The sequence below is a fragment of the Mytilus edulis genome, chromosome 14 (genome assembly GCF_963676685.1).
Source record: "Mytilus edulis chromosome 14, xbMytEdul2.2, whole genome shotgun sequence".
NCBI lineage: Eukaryota > Metazoa > Mollusca > Bivalvia > Mytilida > Mytilidae > Mytilus > Mytilus edulis.
Genome location: NC_092357.1, coordinates 14,098,924 through 14,123,878, shown reverse-complemented (window position 1 = coordinate 14,123,878; position 24,955 = coordinate 14,098,924). Strand labels below are relative to the sequence as shown.

Sequence of the window (24,955 nt, the reverse complement as noted above, 5' to 3'; positions counted from 1 at the left end):
ATGATGAAACTACGCTAAGAGAAACACAGTTGAAAGTTACAATGATAAAATTATAAGGAAAACTTGCACTAAATAGACATACAAATGAAAAGTTTGATTAAGATCACTCTATAGCCTGTATATTATGGACAATTCTATGACAGTTCAGGTTGTCCATAATACACAGGTGTGACCTGTACTTACAGATAATACTATATATGAATCTCCTTTGTAGAAGTTACCGTACTGTTCCTTGGGTACAGATACTACATTCATTTTCTACAACATATAAAAATAGATTATATTAATAATTGAAATTTATTACAAAATAAAATGAACACTTTATAAATCATGTGTATAAACTTTAAGACAAGCTTCTGGATTTACATCAAGAATGCATCAAATACTTGAAGAGCTATATAACCAATAGAGACCTTGAAAAAATAGCCAACAAATCTCAGGTCGTTACCTTTTCTGGATTTACCTTCATGTGCAGCTCATGTAGATTGTTTAGGGAGACCTTGAAAGAATTATCAACACAATCTAAGGTCAACTATGCCTTATGGAGTTGGAACTTTAAGTTTTCTTAATTATTTCTAAGGGGCAATGCACAGCCTACTGGGCTAATGATACCTTTGGGGATAAACAGTCCACCCACAAGCAGCAGTATCAAATCAATGATAGAAAATTAATTTGTTGCTTACAAAGCACTGAGCTGACATCATCAGGAAATATAAATGCTCTAAAATAAACAATTAATGATCATACTGCCCACACAAACACCAATGCTGGAAACAGTATGCCTGTCTCACTTTGTTGCAGTCAACATAATAAAACAGATAAAAGACTTTTTACACTATACATTTTGTACATTGTTGTATTATACATGTGATTTATATATTTGACATATAATACTTATGTAAACTACATGTTTGTAAGTATTAATATTATTGCATTGATAATTCCATGGGGAGATAACTCAGCTCATCAATACTACATTAATCCTGACATTATCATCATCATTATGGCATCCTCTATTGATAAAACCATAAATAGTCGCTTAGCTTTTATTTATAATGGGGAAACAATAAGGCTTATAAAAAGTTTTATGTATTTCCAATACCTCAAGTGTATATCAGACAATTTAAGGTAACATTACAGTTGTAGGCTTTTCTAAGGAAGGAGTAATGGACCATGCATTCAATGGTTTGTAAAGTTAACCAGACTCACAACTTCTGAGCTAAATTTGTTTAGTGCGTAAAAAACAAGGTCATTTATGAAAATAATTTATTTTTAATATCTACTGTACTGTAAACATTATCAAGGTAACACTTCAAAAACAAACAGTACTTAGGAAAACAAGTTAGACGTCTGAAACTGTTGATAAAATCTGTAACAAATTTTTTGCTTTAAGACTGTGAGTGTACTCATCCCCCCCCCCTCTGTTGCTTGGTCCGTTTCTGTGTGTGTTGCATTTCGGTGTTGTGTTGTTGTTCTCCTCTTATATTTAATACGTTTCCCTCGGTTTTAGTTTGTTACCCCGATTTTGTTTTTTGTCCATGGATTTATGAGTTTTGAACAGCGGTATACTACTGTTGCCTTTATTCATTGCCAGACCTTATTTTATCATTCTGCTATCTTTCATCTCATCGCCTTAAACCTACATGAGTATATATAACCTTAAAATAAGTAACAAACTTTACATGCATACCTTTGTTTATCATTAAACATATACATTTCTGACAAATTTAACCAGAAAATCTTTTCCATAGATATAAATTCAATTGATAAACGTTGAAGTCTAATTTTCATTTTTAAATATCTTAATTATACAAAAGATTATAAGAATAGACTGAAATAATTTGTTGGCTTATAGCTTCTCCTTGAATGTGTGTGATTCTAACAGACCATCCTTTATAATTTGAATTACATCTGATATTCAATGCATTCCGAAACGATTAAAGGTAAAGGGTAAAATAACTTAGGTAGACTGAGTTGATATAATTTAAACACCATTTAATCACACACAAAAGTTCACTTTTCATTGATATCTTTTTTGACAAAAAATTGTACAAGACTGATGAGGTATTATTGCCAATGAGAAAACAATCCACCTAAGTTCAAATAAAGTGGATGTAAGCAATTAAGGCAACCCTACAGTCTATATACATATATACTTTTTTTACAAGCTGGATCAGTTTAATCATAAGACCTCAAAATGTAATACAAATATATAAGACTCTTTATTAAGTTATCAGTTACATATAAATGCAATCAGCTGTTTGTTTTAAAAATTTTCATTTTACATCTATTTATTTTCATATTCCGAAACATATTTATATTTCCTTTTGCTATATTAGGTTGCTATTATTTTTAACACATAGAAATGTCAACTAAACAGAAATTTAAATGACTTCCATTTGCACCCAGTTAAACTCTGAAAGCATTTCAAATTTGATCAGCCCACATACCCGAGTTCATAGAAATGTAAAATTTCTGTCTAATAATTTGATGTTTTGGCCTGATTTTAGACACTGCATGGTTATTCTAAACATATGGTTCTTATTTCTCAGATGTAAGATGTCTTGATAATTATTTGTCGTTAAATCTGACATGTCTTACAACAAACATTTATGCATGTTATGATATAATCAGCACATTTTATTCTTTAGGCATTATATATTGAACCTTTACCATTCTGGAATATCATGAATTGATGCTTGCCAAGTCCTATTACAAAACTTTATCATACTTATACTGAGAAGTACCACTAGAATAAGCTTAGACACACAGATTGCAACTGTCACCTTACCCCCTTCAAGGGTCCTTGAGTTATATCTTGACTGTCCCTCTGGTATCTTTCGTCCCTCTTTTACCCTTACCCTAACCTATAGCTACCTAACCCCAAAAATCTACTGACCCACTTAGACTCACTGTAAAGAAAAATTGCAAGAGGCAGTTGAAAAAACCCATCTAAGACTACATGCATTCATACAACTGTCGCTTAACCCCCATGTTTTATCTTGTCCTTACCCTTATAACCCTAATTGAACCCCTGAAAATCTACTCACCCACTCTGAAAAAAAAATGGTATGGGGAACCTGAATAAACCAATCTAGGACTACATGCATTCATACAACCCCATTAATCTATCTTATCCTCACCCTAACCCATGATCCCCAAACATATACTGACCATGCAGCCCTAAAGAAAATTGGCAAGGGGACATATACCCATCTAGGACTTAACCCTTACCTACTGAAACCTAAATAAACTGACTCCCTAAACAAAAGGGCTAAAACACATGATACATGCACCTTCTTTCTATTTCTCAACTAATAGGTAGTCCTAAGATTCAAGATAAAAGAGGCCTCATATAACATGTATAATATAAACCTTCTCTGATTTACTAATCATTACTCTTCTCCTAATCAGTCACAATAACCTGTACCCATGTCATTTCCATTATAAATTGTTTAATCGATTTTAAAAGTTCAGAAATTAATGGCATTCAATGGTAGTGAGCAAATATGAAACACTTAATCAAATAGCCTTATTATACCGGTACAATGTATTTATTTAAATTTTTATAAAAACCTGTTTTATTTAAATCCATTGACCCCACCTTTGGCAATTACTACTGAAAAATAAAGATTTGTACTGCAACTTTAATATGTAATAATCAATGCCACGCCTCTATATTTGAACTCACCGACACAAATATTTTTACAAATTAGTTCACACTAAAGCTTGTTTAATTGAAAAACTAACATACAAACTTTACCTCAATTCTCCATATATGAAACACTGACTTTTTACTCCTAGGGTCAATCACACGAAAGGCTGCATCGACGTTAGCCATTTTTCTAAAGTTCTTCTATATTCCAATTCTACAAAATAGTTAAATGTGATTATCATAAACTACCGGTCAAAGGCGTAAATATTTTCTAGGTGAATGAATTATAAATAGATTGTGTTCAATGAAGCATGGTGTTACAGAAAACCACCTTGTATTACAAGTAACACTTGTATTTACCTGTGCGTACAGGTATTTAAGGTAAACCATTGACTTAACCAATCAACCAATTAAGACTATATAAGGAATGTGTAAAGATGAATCGTCAGATAAACAGTGGTATTTACATTTTTCACTGACCACTGGTCAAACAGTTGATTATGTCATTAGGTCGTAATTTAAATACAAACCTAATATCCTTGGGTTATTGAGCTAAGTGTTGACTAAAGTGAAGATATCCAACTATAGCTCACAAGAAAAGCTCAGTTTGATATCTGAATTCATTAGATATTTCAACTCATATGATCATGAATGAAAGAAAGATCAATAAAACAATTAGCCATGAATGCAGCTTCCATACAATGTAGAAAACATGGCCTTGGATATCACATGCTTATGTCAATAGCACTGTGGGTTTTCTTGCAAGCGTTAAGAATTGTACAGCTATTTGCCAACACCTTGTTTCCCCCCCCCCCCCCAAGTAATTAAAAATAATCTTGTTAAATCTTCAGCCTGTCTAATTTTTTTTTCAAAAGTTTATAAAGAAAAACGAAGGTAGATAAATGAGTCAAATCAACCTTTTATATCTTATCAGTCAGTCAGGGCTATTGAAAACACTTGACACAGTTAGCTACATGTATAAAGCATTAAAATTCTTACCACCTACATCAACAGCTAATTAAACTTTTCTAGACTATAGCTAAACATTTTGCTAAACATGCTAAGAGACTAGTTTATTGTTGAAGATTGGCACATTTATATATAGTTTAACAAATAATTCAGAAAAGTTTTTTTGATGTCGATCATTTTATAACTTATACATGTTCATCTGTATTGCATTGAAATGTAAAACCATACTTTTTAAGTTGACCGCATTAATTGTGTGTTGCGTTTTCTAAAATAAGTAATTTAGTTGCTTTAAAATTCGGCATGCAAAATGATGCTGATTTGAACAACAATATTGATAAACAGCAACCCACACACATTACTTTCTGAATTCATAGTAATCAAAAAAGGCCTTTGAATTTAAGTGCATAATAACAATCACTTCTAGGCCATTTGGCCTCTGGTAGACAGATGTCTCATTTGCAATCATTCCATATCTTGTTATTTTTATATGTAATTAAAAATGATTGTTTCAGTGTTTTTTTCAAGAGGTCAACAACATTTAAACATTACTGTGATGACCTTTCACACCTGAGGAGAGGTAGATTATCTATAATATAAACAATAAGTTATGTCTCCAGGTCTAATATGACATTTTGATGGGATTTTTATGAACTGTGTCTGGCCTAGTTTAGTCTAGGTTGGTGTTGGTCCAGTTTTTGATATTAAAATCACTGAATAAGGGAATACAGGAGCAATATGATCTTTTCTGTCCAATTTAAAGTTTTACATACAGTACATCTTGAATTGAACATCTTAGAAACTGTATGATAATTCTTAAAAGTGGGACAAGACCTCCTTAGAATCTTCCTTCATGAAAGTCTCTAGTGAAGAAATCCACAAAAGAGGTTGTCGATTTTTCTTTCCAAAAATGAACCTTTTTCCTTCAACATGTTCAAGAAGAACATTACTGTATATATTAATTCAAACTTCATCATATTTTTCTATGTTCTCAGAGGTTAAATACTACGCAGTTTGTAAACCATGTAAAACATGTCATAAGATTTATAGTATATATTTTAAGAACATCAAATTTCTACTGATTTATATTTATAACAGAACATGTGGTTATTGAAAATTCCACTAGTACTAAATTGTACCTTCTATTTTTAAGACATTGTTGTATTCATATTTAATTATTGTGTAGCAATGATTGCATATTTAACTACATGTATTATAATCAAAGAAATTAGCAAGGACAGAGGTCCAGTGGCACTTCACTAGATGGGCCCAAGGAGACTATCTATAAGTATAAGCTTCTCCCAATCAGGCCTGCCCAAGGAGACCATCTATAAAGTATTAGATTCTCCCAATCAGGCCTGCCCAAGGAGACCATCTATAAAGTATAAGCTTCAGCCAATCAGGCCTGCCCAAGGAGACCATCTATAAGTATAAGCTTCTCCCAATCAGGCCTGCCCAAGGAGACCATCTATAAAGTATAAGCTTCTCCCAATCAGGCCTGCCCAAGGAGACCATCTATAAAGTGTAAGCTTCTCCCAATTAGGCATGCCCAAGGAGACCATCTATAAAGTATAAGCTTCTCCCAATCAGGCCTGCCCAAGGATACCATCTATAAAGTATAAGCTTCTCCCAATCAGGCCTGCCCAAGGAGACCATCAATAAAGTGTAAGCTTCTCCCAATCATGCCTGCCTAAGGAGACCATCTATAAAGTATAAGCTTATCCCAATCATACCTGCCCAAGGAGACCATCTATAAAGTATAAGCTTCTCCCAATCAGGCCTGCCTAAGGAGACCATCTATAAAGTATAAGCTTATCCCAATCAGGCCTGCCCAAGGAGACCATCTATAAAGTATAAGCTTATCCCAATCAGGCCTGCCTAAGGAGACCATCTATAAAGTGTAAGCTTCTCCGGTAATTACAATGTTTACTGAAGCTCCCATTTCACCATAGTTAATTATTATGTACCTGAAATTCGATCCCAACATGCCCAATCAGGCCTCAGAAACTTATATTTCATTTCCAAAAATATATCATGATTCCTAGGCAACAAATTTATGAATTTTATATGATTTCAGTAAAAATGTTTTCTCTTAAATCAATATTTGCATGACATTTATGATAATTCACAAACATGGTTGCTTAAAGCTCAATTTTCTTTTCCTTATACAGTATATATTGTTACACACATTTTTTAAAAGAAGTAATGTATACATGTAAATGTATTGTATCAACAGCCTAAAAATCCTCTTATTACAATTCTAAAGATTATGAATTATTACAGTAATTATGAAATCTTACATCATATACAATTAATGATTTACCAAGGGTTAAAATGTGGTATGATCTTAACAAATGGTAAAAAAAAGTTATCCAATGAAATTAAACACTGATATAAAATACATTCCATTATAACAGGATTTAAACTTGTTTAAATAATGGTCCATTCATGTACACTTTTAATACAAATGAGCAACCAGTTGGAACAAAATGGCCTCAGGATTTTTTTCATATTTGTATTTCATTTTCATTAATACAAACATTGAAGAAAATGCTTGTGTTTTTAATATTATTATATGTACTACACGTAACATACATTAATATTGGGAAGCATACTACAAATGTACATTACACCCATGCATGCATTTAACAATAAGTCCAGTGTATAGTTAAAACAATTTAAAGTAGCTGTTTTCCATTAAAATACAATGTACACAACAGACCGGGTGGATTTTGCTTTTTCCACTGGCCCACCGTGGACAGCCCACCCGACTGCCCACTGTAGCTATAATCTCTTTTTTTTTTGTAAAAATATTGATTATAATTGCTTATCTGCTTTTTTCAATTGATTGTACTTTGTGTTTTGATTAAACAAAAAAATGCATGCCCACTCCTATGGGTGGGCAGAGTGGACAAGCTAAAAATGTTGCCCATCCGGTGACCACTCCCACTGTGGACGGGTGGACAAAGCAAATTTCACATGAGCTGTAGTGTACCAATGTCAGTTTAATTTAGGATTCAATATAAAAAAGAAGATGTGGATAATGATTGCCAATCAGACAACTCTCTACAAGAGACCAAATAACACAGAAATTACCAACTTTAGGTCATCTTATAGCCTTAAACAATGAGAAAAGCCCATACCCCATTATAGTCAGCTATAAACATGATAAAAGGCACTGAAATGAAAAATGTAAAATGAAGGAAAAACAAATAAGTAACACATCAAAAACGACAACCATTGAATTACAGGCTTGCAAAAATCAAAATTGCATTTTAGGTTTAAATTACAAAATCACAATAATAAAAGCATGCAATAATTTCTGAATTTACAGTACCATATTCACAGAGTTTTTTTTATTAGGCTTCAAGTACAATGTTTTCTCATTATATACATACATGACACTGATTGTGCTGATTACATATGCTTTAGGCTTGCTTTCAACAATAAATGTATACATTTATGTTTTTACATATTGTATCATTTGATCTTGAATATTGATTCTCATGAACCAAGAAAATGAGGTTAAGGTCAAGTTAACCATGTTCAATATTTCGCCAATTAGACTTCAAAGCAGAGAAAAAATTATAATGTCAAAGCTATCAAGCATTCAAGTTCATGTGAAGTTTGAAAATGTTCCAGTGCCAAAGTTTTAGTCTATGATGTAAACCTTTTTGTATTTAACTGAATTTGTTATATTTTTTCAGTTTGAAGCATTACATGCATTATATACCTACAAACAAAAGGATTACGGGATAACAATATATTTTAAGTCTCCATTATGGAATCAAAGATGACAACGAATGTTGTACTTTTAAACAGAGATACATTGTATGTGTTGTCCTAATATATTTCTATCACAATGAGATCAATTTGAACACAACCACAATTTCCTTATATGGTCATCTTAACGATCTTATGATTAATTTTTGTATGAATCGAACCATCTGATCAACAACAAGAAAATTACCCTCGGTTTTTGTTCCAATAGCTAATAAACAAGCCATGAAATATGTCCTTCAAACAAAAACACCAAGTATTGACATCCCGTGTATGATTTCTCCCATCTTTAACAAGTTTTTGTGATCTCGTTAGATTTCCATATTTACATTTGAAACATTTAATGTCATCCATCTAAAATATGAAATTAGCCTGTCATAAATGATATATAAATATGATCAATATGGCTGAGTCAATCAAACTGATTGCATTGATACTATTGTCAAACTAATGGTTTTAATTATGCCGAATTAATATGATGAATAAGTAATGAAAGGGTCGTCAGGGTTAAAACAACAGACGGAAAAACATAACTGTTTGATGACTGTATTGTTTACAGACTTAAATGCATTACAAAAATAATTTGCCTATAGCGTTGCATGGATTTGAATTTAAAAAAAGTTAAGTATATGACTAGGGATTATGGATTATGCTTTAATTGTCATAACCACCAAAAACTAAATTGTTCAATAGACAAATGATAGAATTGATAAAATGAAAACTCTGAAATTTTGTAAGAAATATTGCAAATATGTTGATCATGTTGAATGAAACTTTAAAAACCAAGAATGTGTCCATAGTACACGGATGCCCCACTCCCACTATCATTTTCTATGTTCAGTGGACCGTGAAATTGGGGTCAAAACTTTAATTTGGAATAAAAATTAGAAAGATCATATCATAGGGAACATGTGTACTAAGTTTCAAGTTGATGTAACTTTAACTTCATCAAAAACTACCTTGACCAAAAACATTAACCTGAACTTTGCACTATCATTTTCTATGTTCAGTGGACCATGAAATTGGGGTCAAAACTATAATTTGGCATTAAAATTAGAAAGATCATATCATGGGGAACATGTGTATTAAGTTTCAAGTTGATTGGATTTCAGCTTCATCAAAAACTACCTCGACCAAAAACTTTAACCGGACGGACGAATGGAGGCACAGACGGACGGACGGACAGACAAACAGAGGCACAGACCAGAAAACATAATGCCCCTCTACTATCGTAGGTGGGGCATAAAAATATAGGTTAAATAATATCAACTTCAAATTAAATTTTCAATCATAATTGCAAAACCTATAACGGCCATGTAAAATTTAGGTACAGTATAGGTTAGCATGTATCACAGTACATATGTGACTGATTATAGATTAATTGATTAATGACTGCCTTTATGTTGACAGCAATTGTAATAAATTTTTTTTTAACTATCTACAATTATTTTTGATTGATTTTTGATTGCTGAACATCCAGTGGCAAATATTTCAAGGAATGTCGAAATTTTGACCGCAGCTGGAAAATGAGGTGTAGAGGCACTTGCGGATGCAGGTAGGTTGGGTTCTGGGTATGCATTTTTTTGACAATGGTCCGATAGTGCATTTGAATTGGGAACCCCCTGTTATCCTAGGTTGGGAAAAATGGCTAGATCCACCCATGATAGGGGAAGAAATTTTGCCTTACAACAAAACATCAGGGATATATCTGTGAAAGAATTGCTGTACCAGGGTTCCATAATGAGTACAGAACTGGCATTCACACCCTTCAATAAACATTATTCTGATGTTGGGTGACAATGTCCAATCTTTCTACACAATATAAACTTTTTAATCCTGCATATCTTTAATCTAAATCACCACTGAATATCAATAGTTTCCACAACAAATTCTATTCATCTTTTCGCCATCCCTCTCTTTTTCAAATCCCAAAAGACAGTCACAGTCACAAACATTAAAGCTTAAGGCTATAAATCTTTGGTTAATAATCTTAATGGTTTTAGGACAGACCAACTTGTCAACAAACTGTCAATCATATACAAATTATCATATAGAATTATGATAAAATAAACAAAGTTTTGTTGACAAATTGATAGCAAAGGTGATATGAACAATAAATGTTTTTACACTGTCTGTTTACAATAAAGATATAGACAAGGTGTAAATACATGTACATATCTAGTATTACTATGCTCAACATGCTTTTAATGGTGTATATTTACATGTCGTATCAGTAGATGTCTTTTTCTTAAGATGTTTTTTTTTTAAATGGGCTTCAGAATAAATAAGAAGAGACCCTCATGAATGATTAACAAAGTTCATAAAAACAAGCTGGGAACCACCAGCAATTGCTAGAGAAGAGGAGTGGGAGGAGGGAAAAGACTTAAACCTGTCCACCCCTTACATAAATATATGTATTTGTTCTGAATTGCTGATTTTTCAAAATTCATCTTAAATCATAAATGAAGTTTATATTTTGATAGGAGTCAAATTTAGAAGTGAACAAAAATCACCATAATCAAATATAAAAGGATGTAAATGGATGTTGTAGGATACCATTTAATTTGGTACCAATGATTCTCTCAATTATGCTGATTCAGGTTTAGCCAAAAAATGCAGTGGTACACATGGTGCAGATGAAAATAAATGGGAAATGTAACACAGATGATGCCCCCAACATGCAAATAACATTGTAAAGGGACATGCAAATAACATTATAAAGGACATGCAAATAACATTATAAAGGGACATGCAAATAACATTATAAAGGGACATGCAAGTAACATTATAAAGGGACATAACTCAAGAACAATAACATTATTTAGTTGAAGTAAACATAAGTCATGTAAGTAACTGAGAACACTCAAACGATATAAATTCAGCAATTTTTCCATTTGTAAAGGGACATAAGTCAATTTAAAAAAAGTCAAATTGATGCAACTCAAGTTCAAGTTGGATCTGTGTTTCGTGGTAATAAGCATTGTGTGTAAGTATCATAACATTTGGTTGAGCGGAACTAAAGTTAGAGAACAGACTTTTTTTTTAGAGGTACAGATTGAAACGGGTTTAACTTAAATGACCCCTCTGCTACAACAGGAGTTTTAAATAATGTACATGTAAATAAATGGACTGACACAATACCAGTAATCTATTTATATACAAATCTGTACAAAGCAGTAATAAAATAAACTAAAGCAAGGATATTGTGACATTGCACAAGCCTGAAGGTCATTTATTCTCAGTTTATAACGATACTATACTAAATCCATTGGATGAGGTCTGATTGATCATGTTGATATCATTATAGTCATGGAAGCAGCATATCTATTATTTTCAATTGGCTTTGAAACTAAGCTTTCAGATTGATCTGATGTTTCAATGATGAATTTAGTCTTTTTAAGGGAGCCGCCATTGGGCTAGGATGAAAAAATTTGACCTGCCTTTTTTTTAATAGTAATCTCTGTCCTGCCTTTATATTTTTCACTCAATTCAGTCATGCCTTTTTTTTAATAGTTTATCTTGACTTTTTTACTCAAAACTCCAGTCATGCCTATTTATTTTCAAATTCTATCGTAGCCCCCCACCCCCCATAAAAATCGAATGGTAGCTCCCGAACTGATATTTACAGTGTTTTCTTATATTGTGCTGTTGTATTATTTATTCATATATATATATATATATATAGTTCCTCAATGAGACATCAATCCAACAACAAATGTACACCAAATATAAGATGTTGTACTACGTCATGTACCATTACTTTAACCCAATATGACTAACCCCATTATCATGTTTATCATGCATACTTTAAACAAATTTAAATGATTCAAATATAAACAGCAAACTTTCAATGTTATCTACAATATTCCACAAATAAAAAACTTAAAATAAACCATTCAGATCAGGTGACAAAACAACCATGTAATTACTGACAATCAAGTACATGTACATTTAAAAATGAGCCAAACCATGTAACAAGATTACATGTATCTCTTCAGTGAACTCAACACTCAAGGGATCTGATAAAATTTAGGAACAAATATTAATAACAAGCGTAAAAGAGACACTGCACTGAACTTATGCAAAAAAAAGTGACCAAGTTTCAATTTAAGCATATCAATGAAAACTTGCAATTGTATAACATGTATAAATTCCCTGCCACAAGCTTAATTTATTTGCATTATCTTTTATAAGGAAAATGTTTTCGCTAGAGTATTATTCATTATCATGAATGTAATATATGCAGCACATTTGCCTTTTTCAAAATCTATAAATCAACTTATCTTTATACAAATCCTTACCTGTCAGTAAAAACCTCTTGACCACCAAATCACTCTTATGGTCTAGATGACCCTGAATTATAAATCTGACAGTTAGAATTTACCTGAGGTTGGCTTAACTACCCCACCTGACAATGAAGGCATGCAGAGGTGATCTAATTGTAACCGTTTTCATTGTAGCTTTAAACAATTTTCCCACAATCTTATTATACAATTTGTCCAATGGGTACTAAAAAAGAATGAATGGAAGATTTAGACAGCAGTCTGCATTTCATGATCAGAACACACCAAAAGTACTATTTGTTATATAGGAAATCAACTGTGTATCAGGGTTCTCACTAAGGGGAGTCCATGAATCCTGGACTCATCAAAATCTGGGTGGACTCACCATTTCCAAAACTGGCGAGTCCACAGATGCATCAAGACTGAAATATTTTATAAACTGAACACAGTAAAACACAAATATCATCATTTTATAGGAAAAGTTTAAAAGTGATCTATAAGGAAATGGAGACTAAAATATTACATTATACATTTTTGTATTACAATAAAATATTTTCTTTTTGCTGTTTGACTCGTCATGGCTAAAAACGACGAGTCCCTGGACTCGTCTTTAAAAATCCTTAGCAAGAACCCTGTATGTATCAAACATACATGACATACATGTATGTACAAATGAACATGTACATTTTCAGTTGTATGGTGATATTAGGGTCCTGAACCTAATCGCATATACATTTGTATGAACAGGATGTAACTGTACAGTGTATGCATATCATTGTACATATGAATATATGCAGCTGCTTAATGATTGTCAATAAGACAACTACTATCCATAAATAGATAAAGGAAAATGTGGTATGAGTGACAATGAGACAACTCTCCATCCGCAAATACAAATCCAAGTATGGACCAACAATGGACAAATCCCTAACTATATACATGTAATGATCTAATCATCTTGAATGCGAAAACTTAAAAGACCTGAGAAATGAGAGTAGTAACATACCCTTTACTGCAGGTGTCAAACAGTAATTTTCGGCTGATGTAAGTGTCAAACTGCTTAAAATTTTACCATGATAAATGAGGGTAGTAACATACCCTTTACTGCAGGTGTCAAACAGTAATTTTCGGCTGATGTAAGGGTCAAATTGCTTAAAATTTTACCATAATAAATGAGGGTAGTAACATACCATTTACTGCAGGTGTCAAACAGTAATTTTCGGCTGATGTAAGGGTCAAATTGCTTAAAATTTTACCATGATAAATGAGGGTATTAAAATACCCTTTACTGCAGGCGTCAAACAGTAATTTTCGGCTGATGTAAGTGTCAAATTGCTTAATATTTTACCATGATTCGTCAGAATATCCAATCATGATTCGTCAGAGGTCTCAAATAATTACCGTTATTTTTGGAAAAAAATTAAAATGATTTGTCAAAATCAGTCGATGTTTTTATCGTTTAGAAGAAAGTGCACATTTTATCGTCATGTACCAATTTTTTTTAACTACAGTCGTCATGAAGGTACCTCCATTACCACCATAATAAATGACAAATCAAAGAGAATAAAAAAATTGTGTACCAGGGTATAAATACCCTCGCTAAAGCTTGCTACATGAAAATACTATTTGAGATCTAGAGCATTTGATGTCACTGCTAGTTTTTAAAGAGTCGTTCGATTGTTTTAGTCTTAGGTCTTTGCAATTTTAAAGTTTATAACAGTCAGGGGACTTACTGAAATAAGTGATTTTTAAATCACTTATTTGAGTAGCAAAGTGTCATAATGAACTGATACTTTCTTCAAAGATTTTTCCCAGCAGTGGGAGTATTTTTCCTGTGAAGTTCAAGGTTTCATCTTTCAGATTATGTAATAAAATTCTACTGTTCACGATAAAAATTTCACTGTTCGGGGGGTGTTGAAATTAGTGGGGGTTATTAAAAGAATTATACTTAAAGAAGTGATTTTTGGGAAGGAAATTGAGGTCTGATACTTAAACAAGTGATTTTATGTCATTATCCTAGATTCAGTACAAGGTCATCACCTGAAATGACCTGGTCATCTAGACAACACAGATGTTGGTTCTGATAAGTTTAGAAACATAATTAGTCCCTGGATCATTAGTATTCTATATTTAAAGCTACAATAAATTAAATCACTTCTTCTAGTGATTAATTTGTACTACTTAAATAGGTGATTATTAAAGAAAGACAACTCTAACTTCCAACCTTTATGGAAATAATGTTACTTGAATCAGTAAGTCCCCTGACCTGTATAAAGGGGCACAACTTTAGAATTGTCAATGAACATCTGCCATAATTGAACTCTGTCTGCAAGTTTTGGTTCTTACAATTGTGTATGAGCAGGGGTTAAAAAATCCACTAGCCCGACGCCCGGGACTAGATCATTTACGCCTCGGGCAATTAAAATGTGTAATTCGATATGCCCGACGGACTTAAGTAACAAAAAAATCTTGACGTTTCCAAAATAGAAAGTGAAAAATCCCTTCATCACTATTCTATGTTAGTCAATTCGATTCAATTAAATCATCTGGGATTCCAACAATTTGAACTGGTTTGTACAGGTCCTGCTGTACATATTTTAAAAATAGAACAAATAACTCTGGCATGTCTGGTGGCCTGGTATCATGTGTTGATTGCAATTCTCATACTTTAAATATCGATTTCTCATACCATGGCTTGGGGTATTGTACATTGCTTATCGTGCCGAGATTTTCAATTAACAGTATTTGGGGGTATGATGTATTGATTGGTATTGACCTGTCTTGTTGCACAGCTCTTGAGCACGAAACCATGCAACACAATATTTTTTAATATTTTAGTACGGGAACTCCAGGAACTTCGTCAGTTTCAAAACGAAAAACGGTAGATGAAAGGAGTAACGAGGCTGAAAATTCATCCCCCAAAAATGCTAAATACGACAGGGAAAAGCCGCGGAAATAAATTAATAGTGTCCAGGACAGAAGGGCTGCCAAGTCTTTAGCGCGAGACTCACACATGTTCATTCTTATTTGGCGTCATTTTCCTTTGATCTCTTGTTTTTTCTCTTTGCTCTCTACAATTTGGCCAAAAAATCACACATTCACTTCCTGAAAAGTTGGCAGAACTGGAACACAATGATTCCCCTGGCAAGGTTGGCTGTTGCTGATGAAAAAAACGAAAATGCTCTGTGAATATTGCCGTTAGTTGCCCCAAGCACGCAAAAAAAAAGTCTGCTTTGAATGTGGGAACAACTAAGTTAGGTTAAGCACCAAAAGAATAAATAACAGATCAACAAAAATTATTAAATACAGTGTATAATGTCTCCTTCAAAACAAAGGACACCCACTTTGTATTATGCAGCAAATTCTTGATTTTTAAGGCATACTAGGGCTAGCAGGTCAGTTTTGATGGACTAGCAGTTCTTCCAACAGGGCTAGTAAAATCCTGCTGCCAATAAGTCCTGGGCTAGTTAGCTGTAACCAAATTGTTTAACCCCTGATGAGTTTCATAAAAGTTAGATAAGACAATTGTTCCTTAGAGAAGGGAAAATGATAGATTTAGCAATCTATTTATTTAAAAAGAGGCCTTCAAATGTAACTCAAGAACTGTGAAAGTGACACTTCCAAATTTTAAACTTGATCTGAGTTTTGTGTTTAATATGCAAAAGTATAAGTTTTTTTCAACATTTTGTAAAGGCCAACTTAATTTAGAGAACAGAAAAACAATTTCGGGGATGGATGGGACTGTTGGCTTCAGCATTGGTAAAAATAAGATAAAAAAAAAAGTTAAAATGTATATAAACTAAATGTTTTTAAAATGAAATTTAAATGTATTTTTACAAATTTTCAGTCTCCCTGATGCAAATAAAGGATTTACTTTTGAATAAACTTCCTACTAGATCATAAACATTTAAATGACTTGTATATAAATTGATACACTTATTTAAGTTATTCTTCCTTTGAACACCATTTTTTGTTTATTTGATAGAAGATACCAACATATGGTGACCTACAGTTGTTAATTTCTGTGTCATTTTGGTCTCTTGCGGAGAGTTGTTTCATTGGCAATCATACCATATCTTCTTTCTTTTTTTATATAATCTATGGAATAGCTTTACTAAGATATCTTTTGTGGCTATTTTTTTTAGCTTTTTGGGTGCTGTATCTTTGGTATAATACATCTCCTTTTATTTAAATATGTGAATAAATAAAAGTGTTATCTTTGAAATATTTACATATAAATTAAAGATTTTAAAGAATTTCCTGATTAAATATTGACATTGTTGTCATTCTTCTGACCAGTGATTTCTCCTAGGCAGACAAATGTCATTATCATTTAATCAAAACTTACAAGAAAATGTTTCTTATTACATATCAATATAAAATTGTATCTCAAATCTTATATACATGTAACGTGACGGTACCCAAATTGCACCTATTTTGACAGTTTTTTCAGCTTATGCTAAGTTTTTTTATGATCAAGACAAAAATTTCAATTTTGTGTTTATTTTGTAGCCGTATCCTTCTATTATAAATTAGGTACACCAATTAGATTTTCAATCCATAAGGAATCATAGAAAAATTGGTCTGAACTTACCTCCAAACCATCCCAGATTCTGTAATGAGGAGTACCCAAATTGCATCCGTGCTTAAATTCGCATCTTCAAAAGTCGAATAACAGAGCTTTTCTTTATTTTTTTCAAATATTTTGAACAATTGGATATTTGTCCATGCTTACTCTTCATTTTTTAAGAAATGGATACTTGAAACGTATTGTATTTGTTAATTTTAAAAAGATGACGTTTTGATGACGTCGCATGGCGACGTTTCAGTACATTTTGCTTTTCAGTAAACACTTCATCTGTTGATAAATATTGTGAATGTTTTGTGTATATCTAAATATTTTTACCTATGTTGAAAGACGTGCATAGTATCAAATCATAAAAATACCATTTTTTTAGTCTCTAGGATATCTTGTTAGATTTTTGCTGCTATTTTTGATAGATAGGTGCAATTTGGGTACTCGGTGCAATTTGGGTACCGTTACGTTAAGTATATTTGAAAATTATGTTTCTTGTTGGTTTTTTTTTCTTTCTTTTCTATGTTTTACTTTTTTTTATCATTATTATATGCATGTTTTCATGTAAAAAAAACCAAAAAACTTAGTCCTTCATAAGACCATAACCATTTAGTCAACTAAATCTGAAAATTTTTCTGATGAAGAAATGAAATAATGTACAGTAAAATTTTTGACAAAAAGTGCAATTTTTTCCTTTAAAAGCGAAAAAACTTGTCTTTGATATTTCAGATTATATGGTATAATTAGGACTAGAGAAAGATAACAAGAGGCTGTCACAACGACAGCAAACCAGATTTATTAACATTTATTTGTGTCCTGGAAATATCACAAGAACCATTACTGATGAACGGTGAAAGTGAAAATCGTCATTATTGAACTTGACCTCTATTTTGTCATCAGTAACAACATATTAAAATTTCAAAAGCTTTGGTTGAATGGTTCATGAGAAAATGCACGGACATGACGGGAAACACCATTTTTCAATCTTTCAAGAACCATAACTCCTGAACGGTAAAAGTCAAAATGGCCATTATTGAACCTGACCTTTGTATAGTTGTCAGTAATAACATATTAAAATTTTAAAAGCTTTGGTTGAACGGTTCATGAGTTAATGCACGGACAACATTTGATTGCCGCCCGGCCGCCGTACATCCCCAAATCAATAACCGACATTTTTGTCACAAAAATCCGGTTAAAAATAGATACATTGATTCAATACAAAATACAGACACATAACTGCCATCAATGACTGTGATTGTGACATTTACAGTCTACCGATTTGTCATTTAAATAAAAGGCAAGTAGTTAAATGTTATTATTGCAAACTGATGCTACAATGACCATGATGACAGGATAATCATTAAGTGTAAGCTATGTAGGAAAGCAGTTGAAGATTTACTTCATTTTCTTTTTAAATGTTTTGTTCTAAAAGATACAAGATCTCAACATCTGTCTCATTTGACACCAAATGTTTTAAATATTACAAATATAGCTGCTGTCAGAAACAAATGATGAAACAATGAAAAATATTGTCATTACGGTCATGTACACCATAAAACTTTAAGAAATGGAGTATATATGTAGATGTTGATATCTTTCCAAAAATGCAGTTTGCTGGATTATAAAACATGTATCACCACATCTTCCCTAGCCAAGGGTTACGATCCACTCCTGATCTCTCCACCCGTGGCAGATTAAGCCAACATTTGTGATATCAATGTTGCACCATCTATCGGAAGATTAAAGTCAGACCGATTCTGAATACATTATTCTTGACCAAATGGTAGCACTTGAACACTTCAATTTGGAGTTAAAAACGCGGTAGCGTCTAGATTCTACACACTTGGTAAAGCTGGAAACGAAAATATACATCAACATTCATGCATTTGTGCATGAACATGATGAAACATACACAGGAACTTCTATTAGTTGATTAGAATCATTCAAGTTGTCACTAAATATAGTCGTATGTTTAGTGATGTAAACACTTGTTGCACAATAAACATGTGGCAATTGTTTACAATCACTTTCTAAATTTACACGTGATCATGTTAGAGGCGCTTTTTGATTGGATGCAGCAAATTTCTACTGCAACCAATAAAAAGACATACCTTGTGTCTCCGAAATTTTATCCCAATCCGCCAAGGGTGGAAAAAATTGGAGTGGATCGTAACACTAATGGCTAGCGAACATGGTATCACCAGAGATGTGAAGACTTTAACAAACTATTTACGAGAAAAGTGCTTTGTACCAGGTAACAACATTTGCCGTGTTTACAGATTTTCACAAGCTGACGACATTTGTGATATTTGAAAATGTATACAAGATAACAACACTTGCCATGTTTGCAGATGTGAACTAGGTGACAAAATTTGCATAGGCGGATCCAAGGGGGGCCCCCCTTTTCATGGAAAAAATTTGGTTGATTATATAGGGAATCACTGAAGCATGACTGGCAAGGCCCCCCCTCCCCCTTAGGTCAGTCATCGGGCCCCCCTTATGAAAAGTCCTGGATCCGCCACTGATTTGCCACGTTGTAGATTTGTAAGAAAGTAAAAAAAAAGTCCAATTTCATGATGAATAAAATATTCTTTTTTTTTAACTTGCAAGTCTTACTCCTGCAACAAGTTGCTATACACAACAGGATTTAAGGTAGTATTTCCGTTATCAGAGTGATGTGCTAAAATGTTCAATGTTTTTTATACAAAAAAATGTTGTTTCGATTTTAGGGTGTGCGCTAGTCCAAATAATTATGACATCTGGCAAGGCTATTTTATTTTTTTTCTGGGACGCCTTCCTATGGCAAGGCTATGTTATTATTTTTTCTGGGTCGTAGGAAGGCGTCCCAGAAAAAAAATAAAATAGCCTTGCAGGACGTCATAATTATTTGGGGGGTCTCATTGGGGGGGGGTTCCGATCCCAGATCCTGCTTACTGTTTTGACAGATTCCTGTATCCCGCTTACACTATGTATGTAAGCAACTCTTATTTCTTTTATAATTTGCTGTGTTTTGTTTTCACAGAACAATAAGTTGACTTTCACGTGTCACGCTTACAAAAAATCGGCAATCCAGTGTCACACAATGAGACCCTCTATTTGGACTAGGTGTGCGCTGCTTAATTCACCTTGAATGGTCATATCATATGTACTACATATACAAAACTTTCTATGTACCCCAACTTATTCAATGGTAGATAACACTTTTGATGATATAACATGTCCAGATAGCATAATTCTAAGACCTCAACTCGAACTTGAGTCTGGTGCATGCATCTTTGAAATTATCTGATCATCAGACCCTGTAATACTTCATGTCATCACAAAAATTCATTGACTGCTGTCAAATAGATACCACGATGGTATTGACAAGATGCTATCATATATAAAAACAATCTTATCTGCACTATTCATGTGCAGTGGACTGGGTCATGAGCATGGAGAATTGAAAAATACAGGATTTAAAAACATGCTGGGAAGATAAATACGAAGACATGGGCTTTACATATATTTTGTTTTGCTGAATCGACAATAAATGCAAACGAAAGGCTAATGTTAAAGTCATTTTTCTACACACCTGTGTAATGTACCTTTCTGTCAAACTTGCTCACCTTGTGAACCAACAGGTAAAATTTACCTACCCTGCTTGTCTCCCCTTATCAATGCGGAATGATACTAAACAAAATAGTTCTCCAATTTTTGGACATTTAAAAATAATTGAAATATCCTGAAAGTGAGCTTTTTTTTTGTGTAATACAACTTAATTTATCTGTTTTTAAAAAAGTCACAATGGACAACACGAACACGCATCTTTTAAACTAAATTATTATTGCCTTTGAGTTATCTTTCTTAGATCTGAAAATTTCATTATCGATCTTATTCATAATTTTATTTTCAATTTTTTTTAGTGATCATAAATAATTTATTAAATTTTAAAGTGTAAATCTTTTTGGTGTATGTAACTGTCTATATAGTTGCTCCATTTGTATTAACATGTCAATTTAATCTATTGTGTTTGTCAAATTTGAATAAATATATCTTTGCCAAATTGAGACAGTACGTGCATGATCGTGCATGCAGAGACAGATATGATATCAAATATATTTCTCCAATGATATCTATAGATGCATCAGAGTGTCTTTGTTTAAATTGCTCACTTGGAAAAGTTGAGGATAAGCTTAATTTTTTATTTGAATGTCCCGTATGATATCACTAGAGAAATGTTTTCACTTACATTTCTAACATTTGTTGAAAAATATCGGTTACTTTTAGAATTAAAAAAACTTCCGAATTGTTATGACTCTTGACACAAGAAAATGTATCTCTTGTGGAAAAAAAATTGCTGTTATATTGCAGAATGCTTTGCATTGAGGATATCTGGTCTAAATATAGATACTTAGTTGAACAATTAAGGGAGCTACCATTTGATTTTTATGGGTTGGCTAGGATGAAATTTGAAAAAAATAGGCAGGACAGGAGTTCTGAGTAAAAAAACTAGAGGCTCTCAAGAGCCTGTATCGCTCACCTGATTCTACTTGGGTTTTTGAAATCATATAAAAAAATATAAAATTTGGCTAAAAGTGACAACACAACCTCATTTATAAGGAAAGGAACATGTTTAATTTCATTCAAAAGTCCCCCACTGGCGGCCATCTTGGATGACGGATCGGCTACAAAGTAACAACACTTGGTCAGCACCTCATAAGGAACATTCATGCCATGTATGGTTTTATTCCATTCAGTGGTTCTCTAAAAGAAGTCATTTGTATGCATTTCCCATAGGGTCCTATGTTAAACTAAGTCCCACGCTGGCGGCCATCTTGGATGATGGATCGGCTACAAAGTAACAACACTTGGTCAGCACCTCATAAGGAACATTCATGCAATGTTTGGTTTTATTCCATTCAGTGGTTCTCTAAAAGAAGTCATTTGTATGCATTTCCCATAGGGTCCTATGTTAAACTAAGTCCCCCGCTGGCGGCAATCTTGGATAATGGATCGGCTACAAAGTAACAACACTTGGTCAGCACCACATTAGGAACATTCATGCCATGTTTGATTTCATTCCATTCAGTGGTTCTCTAAAAGAAGTCATTTGTATGCATTTCCCATAGGGTCCTATGTTAAACTAAGTCCCACGCTGGCGGCCATCTTGGATGATGGATCAGCTACAAAGTAACAACACTTGGTCAGCACCACATAAGGAACATTCATGCCATGTTTGGTTTCATTCCATTCAGTGGTTCACTAGAAGAAGTGATTTATATGCATTTCCCATAGGGTCCTATGTTAAACTAAGTCCCCCGCTGGCGGCCTTCTTGGATAATGGATCAGCTACAAAGTAACAACACTTGGTCAACACTCCATAAGGAACATTCATGCTATGTTTGGTTCACGGGGGGGTCTCTTCCTATATAAAGGTATATTGTATATGTGCCGCTGGAATGGGTCCCTTTTTTGATCCGTCAAATATATCAAGGCAGTGTCTGCGCGTACCCGCATGTGGGTACGAATAGTCAAATTGCCGGTCTTGGCTGCTCGTACCCACATCCGGTTTTCTATTAAAATGCCGTCGCATCGGGAATGAAACGTGAAATATATACGGAATTTGTTGCAATTAGTGAATAAATTGATTAAAACTACTCAGAATTTTTATAAATATACACATATATATAAGTAAGGCAGCAACCATTTGATTTAAGGGGGGTGGGGCTATGGTTTTTTTTTGGAAAAAAAAGTTTGTTTCCAGTTTTTGGAGAAAAAATAATTTGTTTTTGATTTTGAGAAAAAAAAATTGTTTGTTTCACCCTCAGCTGCCACTATATGCAATGCTAAAAAAAAGAAAAAAAATGTTTTCGACTTGTCGCGAAAAAAATAGATTGTTTTTCGCCGCGGCCGAAAAAAAAAGTTTGTCCAGAAAAAAACAACATAGCCCCCCCCAGAAAATCGAATGGTTGCTGCCTAAGTGAACAGTTTTTTCTCAGTTAGTAAATATTCTTAAATAGGAAGAGAGTGATATTATAACTGTGGGGAAGACATTTCAGACTTATTATGAATTAGAAAAAGTTGTACAGAACTATCAGACGTTAAATTTCATACAATTGTATAAAAGAAATTCGTGATTGCTGTTTAGACTGGCAATGTGCAGGGTTGAAATTTATGTTCCAAATCTTAATTAGTTACATGAATCTTTTATAATTGGTTTAAATTGATATTATTACTTGCTTCTTTAATTTTTATAAACTCAAGCTTTAATTTTAGTAGTTTTACATTGTTTTATATATTTTAAAATTTCAGTTTCTGTTTTATATTTTACTAAAATATTATTTTAAAATATCAAATGGGTATATTTTTAAATTATTAAAATTTTTTCTTTAAATTTTCATTTAAATTTTATAATAATATTAATTTCTATTATGTTTTTCTTTTACAGGGACCGTACAGTTTAATTTTCCATCAGTGTGCATTTAATTTTGCAATGTTTATTATGTATCATTATTTAATAAATACAATTTGAAAATATTATTTTTCATCCTCTTCACTCGTTCTACACGAAATCCCCATATTATCGATAATTTCCGTATATATTTCCCATAGGGTCCTATGTTAAACTAAGTCCCCCGCTGGCGGCCTTCTTGGATAATGGATCAGCTACAAAGTAACAACACTTGGTCAACACTCCATAAGGAACATTCATGCTATGTTTGGTTCACGGGGGGGTCATATTCATTTATGTATACATAGCTCCATAACTTTGGTAGTAAGGGGTGCACCCCCTATATTATCATAAAAATAAAATTGAGAATGGAAATGTATACCAAGTCTACCTCTCCTTAGGCTTAGTCAATTTTTTTTATACTATTATACACCACCCACACAAATGAGCAGTGTTGGTGTTTTTACATGTTAAACAAAGAATGACATTGGTTTTTTTTAATTGGCTTAATTTGTGATATAAGCATGAATTTTAGAAATATAAAACTTGGATTTGTTTCACAAATAGTATTTATATATCCATTGTCATTTCTAAGTTTATGAGAAAATACCAGTCACACAAAGACAAAGAATTTATAAATGCATGTACAAACAAATAAAATGTACTGTTAAGTCATATTTCAGTTGACAGGCTACTGAGATTTTACAAAATGAGGGAATTTGCTCATCTCAGTTAATATATTATCCAATTTAATTTTTAGTTAAAGATATGAAAATTTTAAATTGATCACCACTTTCATTCAATTGACATTTTTAAGACTATTTATTACTTGTAGGATTTGCTTGATAACTATTAAAATGTTATAATACAAATAAGTGACTTTAAAATTTGTCAATCTACATTGATGTAAATATTTCAATATCATACAGATTAAATACCTAACAGTCTTTTATATATTTGCCACTGGACGTTAAGCAACCAACAATCAATCTTTTTTTTTAAATATCTCCTTTATTGCCTATTTCCTACATGTTTTAACAAAAACTTTTGGTGTGTTTATTGCTTTTAAAGTTTTGATTATGCAATTTTATATTTGTCTTTTGCAGAATTTGTATTCACTGGTTTTTTTTTACTGCTTCCAAGTGACTTGACATGTAGGAAGTCTGCATTATCATGTAAGCATTCAAATATTATATTATTGTAACTGACACTTATTTTATTGTCACATGAAGTGATATGAAAGCTATTTAAAGATTAATTGC

The 24,955-nt window shown here is 32.7% G+C and overlaps 1 protein-coding gene across 11 annotated transcripts in view; it reads right to left on the bottom strand.

The window, feature by feature from the left end:
- LOC139503614 (advillin-like) overlaps positions 1-20,919 on the bottom strand; it is a 56,520-nt gene extending 35,601 nt beyond the window's left edge. For 5 of the 11 annotated variants that reach the window (XM_071293423.1, XM_071293430.1, XM_071293433.1 and 2 more), the window contains exons 1-3: positions 20,835-20,919; positions 3,764-3,869; positions 184-258 (exon numbers count right to left, since the gene is read on the bottom strand). In XM_071293423.1, the coding sequence (XP_071149524.1) occupies positions 184-258; positions 3,764-3,841 (153 nt within the window). In that variant the 5' untranslated portion in view covers positions 3,842-3,869; positions 20,835-20,919. Of the gene's footprint in view, positions 1-183; positions 259-3,763; positions 3,870-12,702; positions 12,755-12,785; positions 12,906-20,834 lie in introns of those variants that run through there. The other 6 variants (XM_071293424.1, XM_071293425.1, XM_071293431.1 and 3 more) reach the window with 6 other exon arrangements.
- Positions 20,920-24,955: the final 4,036 nt, after the last annotated feature.